The 18,724-nt window shown below is 34.9% G+C and overlaps 2 protein-coding genes across 4 annotated transcripts in view; one reads left to right on the forward strand and one right to left on the reverse strand.

Moving 5' to 3' along the window:
* Positions 1–16,045, reverse strand: part of LOC106879746 (dynein axonemal assembly factor 3) — a 32,958-nt gene extending 16,913 nt beyond the window's left edge. The window contains exons 1-7 of the mRNA XM_014929425.3: positions 15,883–16,045; positions 13,867–13,920; positions 10,473–10,567; positions 5,504–5,597; positions 4,036–4,129; positions 3,156–3,219; positions 2,064–2,146 (exon numbers count right to left, since the gene is read on the reverse strand). Of these exons, the coding sequence (XP_014784911.1) occupies positions 2,064–2,146; positions 3,156–3,219; positions 4,036–4,129; positions 5,504–5,597; positions 10,473–10,567; positions 13,867–13,920; positions 15,883–15,949 (551 nt within the window). The 5' untranslated portion in view covers positions 15,950–16,045. The remainder of the gene's footprint in view (positions 1–2,063; positions 2,147–3,155; positions 3,220–4,035; positions 4,130–5,503; positions 5,598–10,472; positions 10,568–13,866; positions 13,921–15,882) is intronic.
* LOC106879738 (pre-mRNA splicing factor CWF19L1) overlaps positions 1–18,724 on the forward strand; it is a 69,086-nt gene that overhangs the window by 22,845 nt on the left and 27,517 nt on the right. The window contains exons 1-2 of one of the 3 annotated variants that reach the window (XM_089359867.1): positions 15,282–15,729; positions 16,321–16,348. In XM_089359867.1, the coding sequence (XP_089215993.1) occupies positions 15,546–15,729; positions 16,321–16,348 (212 nt within the window). In that variant the 5' untranslated portion in view covers positions 15,282–15,545. Of the gene's footprint in view, positions 1–15,281; positions 15,730–16,320; positions 16,349–18,724 lie in introns of those variants that run through there. The other 2 variants (XM_089359865.1, XM_089359866.1) reach the window with 2 other exon arrangements.

Raw genomic sequence — 18,724 nt, forward strand, 5'->3', positions numbered from 1 at the left:
AAATGTTTAACCCTTTCAGATTATTCTGTCAAATGTAATGCATATTTATTCACATTGTTTTGGATTAATCATGGATTATCTCATAACTTTGAGATTTAAATGATGTGTGATTGCATTTAGAATGACATTGTAAGGTAGATGTGAAAGGCCAGATCTGGTTGGTTTGAGCATAAAACAGGTAAAATATTTGGGCTGGATATGGCCAGTTTAACTGCTAAAAGGTTAATCAAATTTATTATTACAAGTGCATAGATGGATTAAGTAATACTTTGTTTCATTGAAATATAGGAATATATGCAAGAAAGAATTAAGTAAAGGAAGGTAAAACAATAAGCTCATATATCCTAAACAAAATAAAAAGTAATTTCAAAAGTGACTTTTGAATTCTATCAGTGTAGGTTGTAAAAGTGTATGTGCTGTAAAATTAAAGCTATGAAATGTTTCTTTTTACATAAATTAAAACATGACATTTTAAGTTTTCAGAAAGTGAAAAGAGCATCTTAAACACTCTTTATTCAGTATTTTGTATGTAATTTCATGGAACATAAATTATGCTGGCATTGTATATTTATAGAATTTATTTCTATCTAGTGAAAATGACAAGCAGCCTCACCTCCAAAACTGTGATTTATTGCTATCAAATCTTAGTTTTATTTTCTGACTACTTATATCAACAATTATGAGTCAAATTGTAGTTAATAAGATACTGATCAATGCAATCACTGATGTGGGCATACAAATTTTCACAACTGGGACAAAGGAGTCCCAAGGAATTCTTACTATTAACGTACAATGCAAAAGGATATGATAGACATAATGCAGGATTTAAACACTTTCATTATACTTCAGTTTAAATTCTTTCTTTATTGAATGCTTTCAATATATATATATAATATTGGTAACTCTTGTACAATGTTCTGCATTATGTGTTTAATTTTCCCTTCAGCTCTTAGGGCTGCTATTACTGTGTCCTTGAATGGTTTGCCATTTCTGGGTATTAACCTGGATAGGCCGTCAGCTTTTTCAAAGGTAAATATTCCATAGTATAGTTGTAGTTTAGTAGTATGGTGCCCCATTGCTGCAACCTGTTTGCTGTATGTCCTGGGATTCTTTTCTTGGATCCATAAATCATTAGCAACGGGTGATGGTCTGTTTGTAGTCTAAACCGTCTACCTTGTATAAACCTGTGGAACTTTCTTATGGCAAGTATAATCGCCAATGCCTCTTTTTCAATTTGGCTATAATTTTTTCCCTCTGGCAATAGTGTCCTTGATGCATGAGCTATGGCCTTTTGGTTGCCATCTTCACATTTGTGTAAGTGAATGGCACCTACCCCATACCCACTAGCATTTGTTGCCAGTATCGTTTCCAACTTCAGGTCGAAGTGTGTAAGCAACAAGTTTGAAGTTAACATACTTTTTAGTTTCTCAAATGCCTTCTGGCATTTTTCTGACCAAAGCCATTTAGCATCCTTTTTTAAAAGCTCATTTAGTGGAATCCTTGTGTTGTGTATGTTTGGGATATATACTTAATAGTGGTTTACCAAGCCTAAAAATGCTTGTAACAATTTGACGCTTGTTGGGGGAGGCATATTCCATATTGCTGTTGCTCTTGATGGGTATGGCCTTCATCCCCTTTCATTTCCTTTCATCAAATATTGCAGCATTGGAGCCATTTGCCCAAGGTGCCATGCAGTGATATCATGTGGTTGGGAAGCAAAATTCTCAATCATGCATCCAATCACCTATTAAAGACATGAAAGATAAATTTCCTCCTGTATGGAAATCTTATCAAAGCTAACATCAACAAAAGATTCTCTACAAGTTGGTTTATGGAATTAGGTGTGTTGCCTGTAGACACAAAAAGAACACTTAATGGTCAATATGAATTCATTAAATATTAGTTGATAGTTCAATACTTCGTATACTAGCCAGTTTTCCTGATACTATGATTTAATATTTTAAATAATTTAGATGCTGATATCTTTGTGCAAACAGGAATGAAGATAATGGAAAGTGAAAATTAATGAAATTTAAAGGTCAAATAACAAGGAATAAACTTACCAACACATGCTAATATCAAACAAATTTTTATCTGGGTTTCGCCAGAATTTTAGAATCCCTTCAAGGTAGTCTCTTTCTTTGAACTACTATGTCAAATAAATACAGGTAAATTATAGTTATTTTTATAAAAATAAAAGAAAAAACATTTCAAACAAAAGTAACAAACAATGGTCTAATATCTTTTATCTGTTTCAGTCATTAGCCATGCTGGGGCACCACCTTGAAGAACTTTTAGTCAAATGAATCAACCCCAGTATTTATTTTTTTAAAGTCAGATATTTATTCTATTGGTCTCTTTTTGCTGATGAACCGCTAAGTTATGCAGATGTAAACAAACCAACACCAGCTGTCAAATGGTGGTGGTGGACAAATACAAACATAAATACACACACACACACACACTCACTCACTCTTAGCAATTCATGGATTTCATTTCATGGGGATCCAATAGCTAACAACTATTGCATGTTCGTCACAACTAAAGTGCTATCTCTTTGCTAATTTCAGAAATTCCAACGGTTATCTTTTTGATCCATTAGTTCCACTGACAACACAATGTTAAGTTCCTGTCATTTCCCTCCTAACACTAACCTGTATCAATTCAAATAATAACATCAAGTGATCTAATCTTAATTTTCTATTAGTACTCCCCACAAAACTTAATATATTATAGTTCTTCCTTCTCAAATACAGTAATTTCATAAACTCTATATTTCTCATGCTACACTTCCCTAAAGGCTGCAATTAACTTCGGATTCACAGAAATATGTGTCATTTCATAAAATTTTGCTAGTTATGAGGATGATTTGAACTCAAATATAAATGTTTTTTTTGCACACTGGTACAAAGCAGTAATGCAGTTATTCAGAAAGGAGAATGATTAATTAAATCACCCGTAGAACCCTGGGTACCTATTTTATTGTATTGACTCTAAGAAAGTATAAGGCAATGTCAAATCAAATCAAACTGAATATAGAGACACCAATTTCAATACTGTTACACATTTAGTCTGGGTGTACATTGTTTCTGTCTGCCTCTCTCTTTCTAACTACCAAACTGTTATATAGATGAAACTATGGGAAAACTTATTACCTTTAACCTAGATATGTCAACAATAGGTAACTTCTCTTTCAAATAATCAAAGTCAGTTATCATCCTGAAAAAAAAAAAAAAAAAAAAAAAAGAATAAAAGTTCAAAACATAAAAGGAGTCTTATAATTACAAGGGTTGAAATAAACACTTTCACTCATAAGAAATGTGCATCTCTGAAATTAATTCCTTGCTCTAAGTTTTTTCTTTCCAATCACAAATTCATAGGATTAAGCATTAAATATCAAAACTTCACCAAGCAATCTTTGTTTCTCAGTATAGGAGAACCTAAAATGGCTGTTATCCAACATCCACTTTGCCTTCTCAGATTAATCTGAAGATTTTAAACAGATCACAAATTAATACAAAACAAAAAGAGAAATGGCTAAGTAGACAAAGTACAAGATTAACAGTTCATGAGATCAAATCTATTGCTCATTTAATTAGATGGTATTATGCTCAAGAGCCTTTAATGCAGTAATTTTCAGCATTTTCCCATTCATAGTACATCAAATAAGATGCTAAAGAGTTACAGTACACCAGCAGCCATTTAAAAGTTTTATTTAAAAAATAGTTGCATGCATTGCACTTTACAGTAAAGAGATACACATGCAGTGGTGTGGTGCATTAAAAACATCCAGGTTTTCTAAATATCATGGTGCTCACAACACACCTAAAGATCATATATGGCACATAAGTGTGCTGTGGCACAATTGTTGAAAATGGACATAAAACAGATGAATGGAAGCGATAATAGGAAATGTAAAGTCTAAAGCAAATGATCTGACAAAAATTATAAATAAGGAAATTCTTAGAAATATCTAGGGGAAAAAATGACAAATAAAGAAAATTTGAAAGTGTTTTTAAAATCTATTTTTATCACCTGATGAATTCATTGCATATTTTTTGTAAATATGTGACTGATTGTTTTCGAATTAAAGTATTTCCATATAACTCCAGGTACAGTTCCACTTTATCTGGAAAGATGTGATACAATAATATATGGCATGATATAAAAAATATTATAATGTCACAGGATGTACATATACTTTATGGCATTACACCTGATATCCCCCCCTCCATATGCATGCACACATGTATATTATGACTCACATACTGTTCACTTTCCTGACTTTTGTACATAATTCTATGTACTGTATATGCACCTTTGATAAGTTGTAATGTACCTGAGCATTATACACAATAATTTCATTATTATTATTATTATGTTATTATTATTAATTCACTTGACACTTTTACTGGTCTCAGCCATGTGGCAAGGCCATGCTGGTACACCACCTCACATGTTTTTAAGTTGAAATTTTACCAACATCAAAAATTTACCTTTCAGCTCTTTGGGAGTTACATACTGGAACCCAGGATGATTGTGTTATTTGTACAATGCTCTAATCAACTGAGCTAACCAGGCCTATGCTGGCCATAGAGCCATTTAAAGGAAGTTTATTGGAGGATTTGTGAGAGTGTTGGACAAATACCTCTCAGTTATTGTTTGTATTCTTTGTGTTCAGAATTTGATTTCCTTGGTCAAAGGCAGTGACTTGGCAGAACAATTAGCATGCTGGGCAAAATGCTTAGTGGCATTTCGTCTATCTTTACATTTTGAGTTCAAATTTTGCCAAGGTCAACTTAGCCTTTCATTACTTCAGAGGTTGATAAAATAAGTACCAGTTGAACAATAGGGTTGATATAATTGACTAGCCCCTCCCACCAAACCTGCTGGCCTTGTGCCAAAATTTGAAACCAATATTTCTTTGGCAAATAAATAAAGTGCCAGCGAAGAACTGGAGTTGATTCATCTTTCTCTCTCTCCACTCCTTCCCTCTCTCAGAATCCACCATGCAGCACTGTGGAAGAATTGTAAAGGAATATGCATAGAGCTCCTTCCCTCCAAGAAATCAAATAAGGTTGAAATAGGGGCTAGCAACCTTTTCTCAGCTAGCATGCTAGAAAAGCCATTAAAAAAAAAGCCAGTGCACAGGACTGATGTGTTATATAGTAGAGAATTATTAGCATTGTCATCACCATCATTGTTGCAACCACAACGCCACTGCCACTGCTGTTGTCACCATCACCACCACCACCACCATCATCAGTTTAAATTTACTGTCCATACTGGTATGGGCTGGATGGGATTGCTGAATTCAAGCTAATGATTCTACTGAGGTTGACTTCATCCTTTTGGGTCCATAAAATGAGAACAAGCTGAACACTGGGATGGATCTAATCGACTTATCCTTGTGTTAAAATTTGAAATCAATATTAACATAGATATTTTCATAAAAAAATTAAACTTAGAAAAAGAGAAATAATAATATATTAGGCTAAAATACCTTGAAGTCCAAGCAGTTTGGGTGACTGTAAAGCAATTGCCAAGAGTAATAAATGTCTGGCATAGATTTCAAGACGGCTTTCCAGAATGTAAAACTAGAATTTAGAAAATAGAAACAAAACAAAATTAAATTTTTAGTCAATTCAAAGTAAAAAGTTATTAAAGAGACTGATTCCATTCTGGCTAAAGCGAGATGTTAAAATGTAAAACAAATCTTAAGTGATAAACCTATCATTATGGCATAAATAAGTACCAGTTGAACACTGGGGTTGATGTTATCGATTTGACCCCCCTCCCCTGAAATTGCAAGCCTTGTGCCAAAATTTGAAACTAATATTGTCTAGAATCGAATGGCCTTAGAGTTATGTTGATACCCTAGAACATACCATTAGGTTATTGATTACAAACAAAACTGGATTTAAATTCAGAATTTCTTGAAAATGGGAAAATCATTTCCCATTGCTCTCTTAAAGCTCAAGAGATAATTTAGTCAGTCAGAAAAAATATGTATTAATAATTTTGTATCTGAGTGCAAGGCAGTGAGCTGGCAGAATTGTTAGTGAGCCAGGCAAAATGCTTTGCAGCATTTTGTACATCTTTATGTTCTGAGTTCAAATGTTATCAAGGTTGACTTTGCCTTTCATCCTTCTGGAGTCGATAAAATAGGTACCAGTTGAACACTGGGGTTGATGTTATCGACTTGAACCCCTCCCCTGAAATTGCAAGCCTTGTGCCAAAATTTGAAACCAATATTGTCTAGAATTAGAGCCTTAGAGTTAACCTAGCAAAAACCAAAGTCGTAATAAGTAGGAAGGCAGACAAATCACAAATCCCTTCAATAGATGGCTCTGCTCAATCTGTAGAAAAGGTGTAGGTAGAAACTCCATAAGATGAACCTGGCGTAAGCTTTCGATACGTAAAAGGTGCAGCAATATCAGAGGAAGGTTAACAGGGAAACTAGCTTTTGTATGTGGAAGATGCACAAGTACAATAAATGCTGAAAATGTGCAGAAAATAGATTCCATCAACTGCCAGGGGGATAAGCTAGAGGTAGTAGATAGCTTCCATTATCTAGGTGATCAAGTTAGTAGTGGAAGTGGATGCTGTGAGAGTGTAGCTGTGAGAATAAGATTAGACTGAGCAAAGTTCAGAGAGCTTCTAGCCCTGCTGGCAACAAAGGGCCTCTCTCTCAGAGTGAAAGGTAGATTGTATGATGCCTGTATGCGAACAGCTATGCTACATGGCTGTGAATCATGGACTGTGACAGTTGAGGACATGCGTAAGCTTGAAAGAAATGAAGCCAGTATGCTTCGCTGGATGTGCAATGTCTGTGTGCATGTTTGACAGAGTGTAAGCATCATGAGAGAAAAGTTAGGTATAAGAGGCATCAAATGTGGTGTGCAAGAGAGATGACTATGCTGATATGGTCATGTGATACGAATGGACGAGGACAGCTGTGTAAAGAAGTGCCGATCTCTAACTGTGGAGGGAACCTGTGTTAAAGGTAGACCTAAGAAGGCATAGGATAAAGTGGTGAAGCATGATCTTCGAACTTTGAGCCTCACAGAGACAATGACTAGTGATCAAGATCTTTGGTGATATGCTGTACTTGAGAAGACCCGTCAAGCCAAATGAAATTATAGTCATGGCTGATGTTGGTGTCATGTAACTAGCACCCATGCCAGTGGCATGTAAAGAGCACTGTTGGAGTATTGGGCCTCACAGAGGTAAAGTGGTTAAGTTCCTTTCAAGCATTGGGCCTTATGGAGGTAAAAGTGGCTGAGTTACTTTCGAGTGCTGGGCTTCACAAAGGCAAAGTGGCTGAGTTCCTTTGAGTGTTGGGCCTCACAGAGGCAATGACTGAGACCTTTGACATTATGTCATGCTTGAGAAGAAGACCTATTAAGACCTATTGCAGCCATGGCAGATACCGGTGTCATGCAAATGGCTTCCATGCCAATGGCATGTAAAAGCACCCATTACACTCTTGCAGTGGTTGGTGTTAGGAAAGGCATCCAGCTGTAGAAAACCATGCCAAATCAGACTGGAGTCTGGTGCAGCCTTCCAGCTTGCCAGCCCTGGTCAAACCATCCAACCTATGCCAGCATGGACAAATGATGATGATGATGATTGTGTCTGAACAAGTTGTGTGAATAAGCGATTGTTCACAATGGTACCTTGATAGACTGAATTATTGAGAGTTAGGAATTTCTGATTTGGTGTAGATTTGTTGCCTCCCTAATAACTTGTTGAACTCTAGCTCTGATATAGTGATACCACTCTCTCTCTCAGTGGTTCTCAACTGGGGGTTCATATGACCCTTGTTGTTAAAATTTATGTACAATAAATTGCTTATAATTCTACAATACACAAAATATTGTATTTTTTCATATAATTCCTAATAATATTATAATAATCTATATATATAAAAATGAGAATGTGTGTCTGTCTGTGTGTGTGTGTGTGTGTGTGTGTGTGTGTTTCCCTAAAACTCGAGAACTACACAACCAATTTCATTCAAATTTTACACGTGCCTTACTTAGGGTCCCAGTTGTGTTTTAGTCAAAAAAAAATGTTTAACTTCTTGCATAGTTCGAGCCCACAGCAACATATCTCCTCCACTATTTAAGTATTACATGTCAAAAGTGAAACAAAAACACTCATGTCAAATACTTTCACTTTAAGAATGAAACTATTCCACTAACTCAAACAATCACATTTCGATACTATAATGTCAGATACTTTCACTTTAATGGTTTCAGAGAGAGAGATGTATATGTATACATATAGATGTATATGTACACGTATATGTATAGATATATATAGAGATATAGATCTATATGCATACATGTATATGTATACATATGTGTAGATGTATATATAGATGTACATGTAATATGTACACATATATACATGCATACAGATATCTATACATATATACACTCACACACACACACATACACACAAACGCACACATTAGTCATTTGTTTTTTTTATCCAAAACTACGTAAAAAGTACTGAATGGATCTTTATGAAATTTAGAAATTATATTCAATGCATAACGGCCATAACCACCATGAAAATTCATTTGATGTTGATGGAATTTTAACCATACAGATTACACACAAATAAAGTAATATTTCTAAAATTTCTTCTTAGAAGTCACAAAGACCCCTTCATGGGGACTTCACACCCACAATTTACTCATTTTTCCTAAGCAAAGACGAATACAGTTGTACTATTGGAACCTATAGGGTCACCCGAACATAACAGATGAGCATTATTTGTAATTCAACGGTACAACAGTGTAAGACTATCTTTTCAGATATACTTACATTGTGATTTCTGCAATGTGGTGCATAGATTGTCAAGAAAATGAGACGCATCTTTGCCTCCACTTTTTATTATCACTGGGTCACACATAGTCCCCAGTTGGTAACATTGATTTCAAGGCCTTCCCAGATGAGTGACTGGTTGTTCTAAGACATTTATTGATTGTAAATTTTTTCTGCAGTTACCTATCGGTATAGTGGTCATTTGCAAACTCCAGAGGCGACACTTTCATTTCCCTTTACTCCAAACGTCACACGTTCTTATTTCAATTGGGTCATGCCCTTCCAGTTGCTATAGATCCGTAATGCATCTTACAGCTGTGTCTGTCACCTGTATGGTGAGGAATCCTATATTGGGGAGTAATAACGACTACGCTCGGGTAGCCGACTGATTATCGTGATCATTCGTCTTTTGGTTTCTTGTAGCTTTACTCTCTTTTACAAACCCAGTGAACATATATATATTTCCTATTTCAAAGAAATTCAAACAATACATATTACACCCAAGTTAAAAACATTCCCAACAATTCAACTTCTCTGCTTGACATTAACACACCCACCCCCAATAGGGGCCTTAACTTCTACATTTTTCGGCTCCAAGAGCTCTGAAATTTTGGAATATGTGCATAAAAATTAATAGTATGGGATACATGTCTCATGATTAGAATTTTTTTAGGGTGTGTAAAGAGGGAAAGAACCCTCATGTGCAATTTTGATGAAATTCGAATCATATCTATTCCAGTTCCTTACAGGAAATATAAGAGAAAAGTCTCATCCTTCAATTGCATGTAACACGGGCAACGCCGGGTATCTCTGCTAGTTTAATTATAAAAATACAGCATGATATATTTTAATATACATTGAATGGCTATGGAGGTCCAGTAGAGTAAAATAGAAATCAAAGGGGTCCATAGGCAAAAAATGGATGAGAACCACCGGTCTATATATTATGATAGAAGATATTTACTGGCATGGCTATGTGGTTAAGGAGTTTATTTCCTAACAATATGGTTCTGAGTTCAGTCTCACTGTGTGGCACTTCAAGCAAATGTCTTTTACTCTAGCCTCGGGCTGACCAAAACTTTCTGAGTGGTTTAGGTAGAAAGAGATTAAAAGAAGCCAGTCAAATACTGCTACTTCTACTACCATCAACATCACTGTCATCATCATCATCATTTTAACATCAACTTTTCTTTTCCATACTTGTATGGGTTAGATGGAAATCATTGCAACAAATTTTCTACAGGTTAATGCTCTTCCTGTTGCTTACCCTCCCCTGTTTCCAAACAAAGTAATATTTCCTCATGAACTAATATGTTTTACATCTGTCACATGAATTCGTGGGCAAAGAATAATTATATTCAATAAAATCTTTTGATGGTGTATAGAATAAACATATTTAATAGGAGTGTTAAATTAGGTGTCTCTCCATCTCTTTTGTTTAATTTTCAAAACAGCAAACCTCTTAAATTTCTTTTCTATACAAACTGATTAAAATGTGGTGTGCAAGAGAGACACTTATAGTATTGTTTTTTTCTCTCAAAATATTACAACCTTTTCTTTTGCAAAAGATCAAGAAAGTATGTTTTCCTGAACATTGTAATGATTATGAAATAATGGGAAGAAATAAGAACTTACATGCAGTTTTCTATTTAGCTGTTTGTTTGAACAGGTAACTGTTTTGAAAACATGTCGTAAATCAGCAGAACCAATTAGCAGTATATTCACAGGATCTGATCAAAATAACATTACATACATAGAAACATTAAACATATGTATATATGTATAAGTATATACATACAAGGGTTGGACAAAATAATGGAAACATCTAGCATCATAGTATCATAATTTTTAAATAACTATAGAACCGTCAAAAGCTTATTTATTTTTATGCTTAATATGTTTTGCTAAAATTGCTGTTTTTTTTCAGATATCATCAGTAAAAGGTAATTAAAATTCATTAAAATGACAGATCTATTGAACTTTCAAAGAAGTCAAATTGTTGGTGTTCGTATGGTAGGTGCTAGCGTAACAAAAACACCTGAAATGTTTGGTGTATCAAGAAATACTGTCTCGAAAGTAATGGCAGCCTTTGAGAAAGAGGGAAAAACCTCCTCGTCGAAACAAAACTCCGGAAGAAAACCAAAACTTTCCGATAGGGACCATCAGACTCTTACACAAATCATTAGATAGGATCACAAAAGTACAGCTCACAAAATTACTGCTGAGCTTAATGACCACCTTGAGAACCCAGTTTCCACAAAAACTGTTCGCCGGAAGCTGCACAAACCTGGATTTCACAGGAGGGTTGCAATCAGAAAACCACTACTTTCAAAAACAAAAGTTGCGAAGCGTTTAGAGTGGAGTAAAAACCTATAGAATTGGCCCCTAGAGCAGTGGAAGAATGTTATTTTCTCAGGTGAGTCATCCTTTACCTTATTTCCGACCACTGGCTGAGTATATGTGTGGAGACAGCTAAAAGAAGTATTTGACCCAGACTGCCTACTTCAAACTGTTAAACACGGAAGAGGACCTGTGATGATCCAGGAGGCTATATCTCGGAAGCCTGCCTGCTCAATGGTTCCCCATCATGGCACAATTAACAGCCAGGACTATTTAAGCATTTTTGATAAAATCCATCCTATGGTTGCGGAACTGTTTCCATAAGAGAGAGAGAGAGAGAGAGAGAGAGAGAGAGAGAGAGAGAGGGAGGGAGAGAGAGAGAGAGAGAGAGAGAGAGAGAGACTTTTTCCAAATAATATTCCCCCCCCATGGCGAGACATATTCTCAGGCATGTGTCACTGGGAACAAATAACACTATATGATTATGACACTTGTTCACAAATCTTGTATGTTGTCAAGACAAGGAGACATAAATACACACACATATATATACCAATAATTCCATTTCATTATAAAACAGTCTTATGAGTAGTGGTGTGTTAGGCATTTGGACAAGGTGGCCTGCCCATCTGAGCTACGTTCTCCTCATATACAATGGTCTTCTTTCAGATTTCACATACTGAATCCACTAACAGGACTTAGGTTGGCTCTAGGCTATATAGAAGAAAATGCCATATAGTGGGAATGAACTTAAAAACCCCATGTGGTTTGGAAGTGAACTTCCTAACCATACAGCCATGTCACACATACATACAAAAGTGAGCTAAGAAAAATAACTCAAGTAGTTCAATGGCATGAATTCAGATAAATCTAGACAGGTGATGATGTCTTGAAAGATTCACACAGCAAATTTATCTTTTAGTTTTGGAGAAAAAAACCAAACCGCAAAGGAAAGAGAACTTAATTTCAATAAATTAATAAATTTCCCAGGAAATTGTATTTTCATGCTTAAGGAAGATGAGAGTTAAGGATGTACTTTAGTATTATTAAACCTCATTAGCTTACTTTGATTAAGGAATATAGATTTTTATGAGTTGAAAGCATTACAAAGCATTTTGGCAATTAACTAGTGAGCTTGTTAAAAAATATATATTAGTGACAAAGGCAATATTAATACTATTTTAATTATCTATTCTTTTTATGACTTATAACTCTTGTTTTTCAGTCACTGAACCGTAACCATGCTGGAGTACTACCATCAAGAGGTGTTTAGTTGATCGTTGCTGCAGCAATCTCACTGCTTATATTAGACTGGTTCTTATTTCATCAGATTTTATTGATTAAATTTTTTTTCTTTTTCTTTTTGTCTTGCAAGTACTTGGTGATCCTGTCATTGCAGGTGCCTCTTAAAAGCACTCAGTCCACACTGTAAAGTGGTTGGTGTTCAGAAGGACATCCAGCTGTAAAAACCTTGCCAAAACTGACCTCACCTGTGCTTGTGCCATGTAAAAAGCACTAAGACCACTCTGTAGAGTGGTTGGTGTTAGGAAGGGCATCCAGCTGTTAAAATCTTGCCAAAACAGTCACAGAAGTTTGGTACAGACTTCTGCCTGGCCTGCTCTTGATAAACTGTCTCACCCATGCTAGCATGGAAGGCAAATGTTGGACAACAACGATGATGAAGATGAATATTTATCCCCACTTAAATGTGGATGTTCTATTAGAACAAACTTTATTGCAGTAGATACCACAAGAGAAACTTTCATATTGGCTTTTGGTACAAAATGTACTCCTGCTTATATTGCTAGTGGGGAGATAAATGCCCAAAGCTCACTGGCTAATTGCGACACCAATGCTTGTTTTGGCACTGTTTTTCTATATATTGCTGGTGGGGGAGATGAATCATTGCTATTTCTAGCGATTTTGACCAGTATGATTTGCATAAATACAAACATAAATTTAAAGGGAATAACTCAGCTAAATATGAAAATTCAATTTTCAGTGAAATTAATACTTAATTTCTTGAAATCATCTCTTTTGTCTAAAAGTTGCTAATAATTGTTGCTATTTTTTTTGCTTCCTTTCTTTAATATCTAATGGATTTCAGAATGCTACAATCCCAATTAAACATGAAGAACTAATAAAGAAGTATAAAAAATTCTTAATAAAAAGACAAAACCGAGATATAGGAGTATCTTTAACACACACAAACACAAAGCTTATGTCTCTAGCAGTTTGTAACTTGTCATTGTTACTGTAGTGTGCCCCTAACCAAAGCACTTAGTTCTCACTGGCCAAGTCCACTATTTTCTGAGTAGGATGAATTTTACTATTTGTTTCAGTTCTATTAGGAATGCTACATCATCTGGAAACATTATCTGTAAGAGAACCTTGTCCTAACTAAGGAAAAATTTGTGTCCTATTTGTTTTGTTTTGTGACACTACACAAAAGCTAGGTATTGCTTGAAGCAAAAACCAAAAAACCAAAAAAAAACATTCTATCTACCATGCAGGACACTACACAGGTTAGCAACTTTCATAAGGATCTGTAGTGTAGATTGAATTAACAGTCCCTAAAATGGCCTACTCCAAACTGTGTTGGTATACAAGACATTTTTAATGTTAATTGAAGCATAAAAACTGAATGACAGAATACCACCACTGATGAAAAAAAAATGAAGGAAAATACCGTTTTCATTTGAATTATCTTCCAATTTCAACTTTTGGAGTTTATTTTCAGGTTCTGAAACATGAATAATAAAATAAAATAAATCAGAATCAATGAAACAGAAGCAACAAACCAACACTATCCTTCTGCTTCTGGACATACTGAGAATGAAGAGCAGGAATATCAATATTAAATTTTAAAATTAGAAAGTTCAGTCCAAATAGACAAGGATGGTGACTGTAGTACAGAAGGTAGAGATTCATGATAGATAGTTTCTTATCAGCCATTTCCCATTCTGTTCACCTCTAATGGTACAATAATTGTTTATATTTTATTCCTCCATCTTGCAACACTTATGTAGTGATCACCTGAGTAGATTTTGTCAAGTAGTCTGTGAAGTGCAATTCACTCTGTAAAAGTAGATTCTTCTTTAGGCTACAGATCACAGTAAGAAATTTTAAGGTGAATAAGAAAAAGTAAATGACTCAATCAAGAAGTGAATCAACAATATAAAGTCAGCTGGCTTGGAGTTTATTTCAACTAAACTTCAATAAAAAAGTATTAAAAAAATGACTGTTGACTTTACTACAAACCTTCTCTTTCTCTGTTAACGAAGCACACAGACAGTGAATGGTTTGTCTACTGATTTCTATATCAGAATGAACAGTTTTCAGCTTAGCTCTGAATATCCAGGAATGTTCATCACAAAGGAGACCAAATGAGGATGAAACACCATGTCTGATGATTGACCAATGATGACATTCTGAGTGAATTCTGTGTTTTTTTAACGCACATGCCTCTTTGATAAGTTTCTCCGAGACAAAATATTACAGCTAGTGCTGTTCCACACTTGTATACACATAGTAAATGTTGTACACATCATTACTATGCTATTATAACCACTTTTCTCAAGTGTCTGAAATTGTGTGCCTAGTTTTATGTTGTATAGCCATGTGACAATGTGTGAATACTAGTGAGTGAAAGATAAAGCTAAGCCTTACAACTATGGAAACCACTGCAGGCTACTAATGAAGGTTCCTGCATTACTAAGGATTACATGAACTTTTCTGCCTCTTACTTGCTGAAAGATTTCTGAGGTATTTGGAAACTAACAAGATAATTAAAAAATTACTATTTTTAAATCTCACAAAGAGAGATATTCAGTAACAGTACTTTGGAGTAAAGATTTTTGACAACATAACATGGCAGTCTTGGTTGAGGACAAATGTTGCTGTAATTCAGCCTTAGGAGATATCATCTCCAGCTGGCTATACAACACGATCTGTGTCCTTATATTTTTGAACAAGGAATTCCCTTGTTCGAAAATATAAGGACACAGATCATGTCATATAGCCAGCTGGAGATGATATCTCCTGGGGCTAAATTACAGCAACATTTGTCCTCAACCAAGACTGCTATGTTATGTTGTCAAAAATCTTTATTCCTAACAAGATAATGAAATGGACATTTGAACCAATATTCTGTCTCTTCTAATACAAGTCAGTTTGTCTCAGATTAATGGCAAAAGACCAGATGGTATGACTTTGTATCCTTGGAGGAAGAGACACTGTATACTCTGGGATATTGCAGTGGTGGATTTTTTTGCTGCAAGTCATATCATTAATTGTAATGTTTTTATGGATTCTACTGCTTTATCGGCAGAACAGAAATTTCTAAATATTTAGTATTATCCACAAACCATGCCTTTTCAACTAACTGCTTTTGAAACCACTAGTGGTTGTGGTCGTTTAATAGAATGTTTTTTGTCTGAGTTTTGTTTAAAGTTTGAAAACAAGGCGCACGGCTCCGCGAAAGGACCTTACCAACCATTGTATGGGACAGTGCTGTCAATGGCCTCTTATGTTTCTGCTAATCTATTTTCCAGTGAGCAGTTTTTATTTTTTTTATTACTATGCACTTATATTTTATACAAACTATCACATGTAACTCCCTCAGGGACATAAGCAAAAAGACGCAGAGTACTGTTCCTAAAAGTAAACATTAACAGAAAAATCAAAATTAGAATGACTGCTTTACCTGATTCTAAAAGATTAATACATGGACTGTATCCCCAGAAAGATATATTACCGTAGCCATCAATCATTTTTGTAAAAAACAACTATATTATTAAGAGCATAAAAGTGTATGAAACGTATTAACGTGAGCTTGAATTTGTTGTGATCTATTGCTTAGCAACCTATTACTCTGCATAAAAAATATCATGAATAGAAAAACGTTTAAATCTCATTATGAAAATAATTTCAAGTAATAGATAATTAAAAGTAAATTTTTAATGTATTAAAATATTCTAAAATTTTATTAGTTCTAAGAATAAAAAATTCTATTTGCTGCGAGCTTAATGTTATGGTTTTATAGTTCCCGCTTTTGGAATTCACATCTTATTTTCTGCTTAATTCCTTAAAGATAACTGATTATTTATATTCATTTTAAAATTGTTTGTTAATATCTTTTTAGACGACATGGAAAATAAACAATTGAAAATGTAAGTAGTGATTACTGTTACTGTTGTTTTTACTTGATCGATTTTCGTAATAAATTCAGTAGCGTGAACACGTTTTAGTCCGACAAACTTAATGAACTGAAGGGAAGACGTAAGGAAAAGGAGTTTCTTCTTCGCACTTGATTGCTATTCTAGAAGTCAAGCCAAAGTTTCGTTGATTTGAGAGAGTACTTTCAGGATATGAAGTACAAAGATACTAAATATGGGGAGAAAATATACCAAGCTATGAAGAAAGAAGCTTATCAATTTATGTTGAGCGAACAACTTCGGCATAACTACAGATTTCTGCCCCACCGACTTTGGATGATCTGTCAAGTACTCAGTCAAGATATATTTTTATAGTGTGTTCTAGGTGTTAATGGAATGGCGGAGGTAAAGAATACGCACACCATCCGTTTTCGGCGTAACACTAACCGTAAACCCTAAACTCTGGGTGTGCGTATTCTTTACCTTCGCCAATGGAATTATAATTGAAATAAAATTATGAAACACTGTAACTGTTTGGGTAAAACTTTCGGCAATTTTTCGTTTTATCATTGAGAAAGTAAAACCACTTGGAAGAGATTGGCTTAATGAAACGAAAGTAAAATAATGTACGGCAGTACTCAAATCTCGGCTATAAACTGAATGGGAAATAATGTACCATAGCACACGATTAATCTCGGCCATAAATGAAACTGGAAAACTATTTGAAACTGGAAGTTTATTTCGGCATCATAAGAGGATCGTGGACTAGAGATAGTGAAACATCACAGCCTTTGATGTGTTCTTGTGCCTGTCTCGAAGTGCCTCCCCCCCTTTACAAGCTGTCATGGCTCAGCACATTTGTACAAGGACCCTGTATGTAACTGATGGAAGGCGTGCTTACCAATTGCTGCCATACCACTCAATGATAAACTGAAGTCAACATCTCAATGATTCCAACAATGCAACTTTCCACAAAAATACCAAGGGAAGAGCAGAGATTAAAATCGAAGACAAATATTGTGCCATGCATTTGTACACTAGGCAATCTCTTTAATACCAATTTGTAGGAATTTTGTAGGTGTTCTCGGGAATAGAACACATGCATTTGGGAGTACAGGCTTCCCCTACATTACAGCTATTTCAGGTTACTAAAATCAAGTATGGCCACTAGTTTTGGGATGTGGGCTGTAATTTCACCCTTATAGAAAGAGATAAATTTTAAGAATTTAAAAATTATGCTTTCTTCTTAGCTTAAAGCCCACTCCAAAGTAGTTCATATTTTGTAAAACTATAATCACAATACATAGATACATATATGTATATGTGTGTGTGTATGCATGTATTTGTATATGCTTCACTATAAGCACTTATGGATTGTGAGATGGAATTTTTCACCATGAATATTTGTGTATATTTTTTTGGATCACTATATCTATCTGTCTATTTATCTATCTACCTGTCTATCAGTCTACCTACCTATCTAAATTAATCTTTACCACCACCACCACTATCTATTGTCAGTACCAATATAACTGCCATCAACACCAAAATCAATATAACCACCACCATTACCAACCTACTAAGTCCTTAACGATTGACAACAATAACATCAACAAGCAACTCCATCTAAAATGATCATGAGATAATGTTGTACCTTAGTGTGTTTTAAAAGTTGAATAAAATGTTTTTTATCTTTGATCAGTGAGGATCGACTTTAGACTAAACAGGAATAACAATGCAATTAATAAGAATAGTATGACTACCATCATCAACAGTGCTAGTCACCACCACCACTTCAAATCCACTAAGTTTTGAATAATTGGCAACAGCAATAATAATATCAGCATGACATAGCTACCTGTAGCTACATGTGTTGTATGTTAACACAGTAGTGTGTGTCTATGTGTGAGAAGAGAGTGGAATTTTTATGGCTCATGTCAGTGGTACAAAGAGTTTTAATACCCATAAGCTTGGCAACCATTCAACTAACTGTCATCATGCAGTACTTCCTCCCACCTCTCCTTCACTCTTTTACCTCATTTCCATTCTTACAACTATAGGAATAAAACAGCATTTTTTGTTGTTTCACAAAAGTTCTCTGGTGTTTTTCTTTACTATATGTTTGTCATGGATAATTGTTGATCATCACTGCTATTGGATGTACCTACAGTTCAAAATGTCTGGAAAAAAACGATCAGTTGGAACTAAAGGCCGTAGTGTGAGAGGAAAATGTAAAAGGCTTACACTGGATATTAAACTTGGTGTTTTAAAAAGGCTTAGTCCAGGAGAAAAAAAATTAGCTGCATTGACAAAGCAGTAAAGCTTGCATTATCTACATGGGGAGTAATATGTGACATTAGAGAGAAACTACATTAACTCTGTTGATGAAAC

This window comes from Octopus bimaculoides, chromosome 11 (assembly GCF_046866305.1).
Source record: "Octopus bimaculoides isolate indiv1 chromosome 11, ASM4686630v1, whole genome shotgun sequence".
Lineage (NCBI taxonomy): Eukaryota > Metazoa > Mollusca > Cephalopoda > Octopoda > Octopodidae > Octopus > Octopus bimaculoides.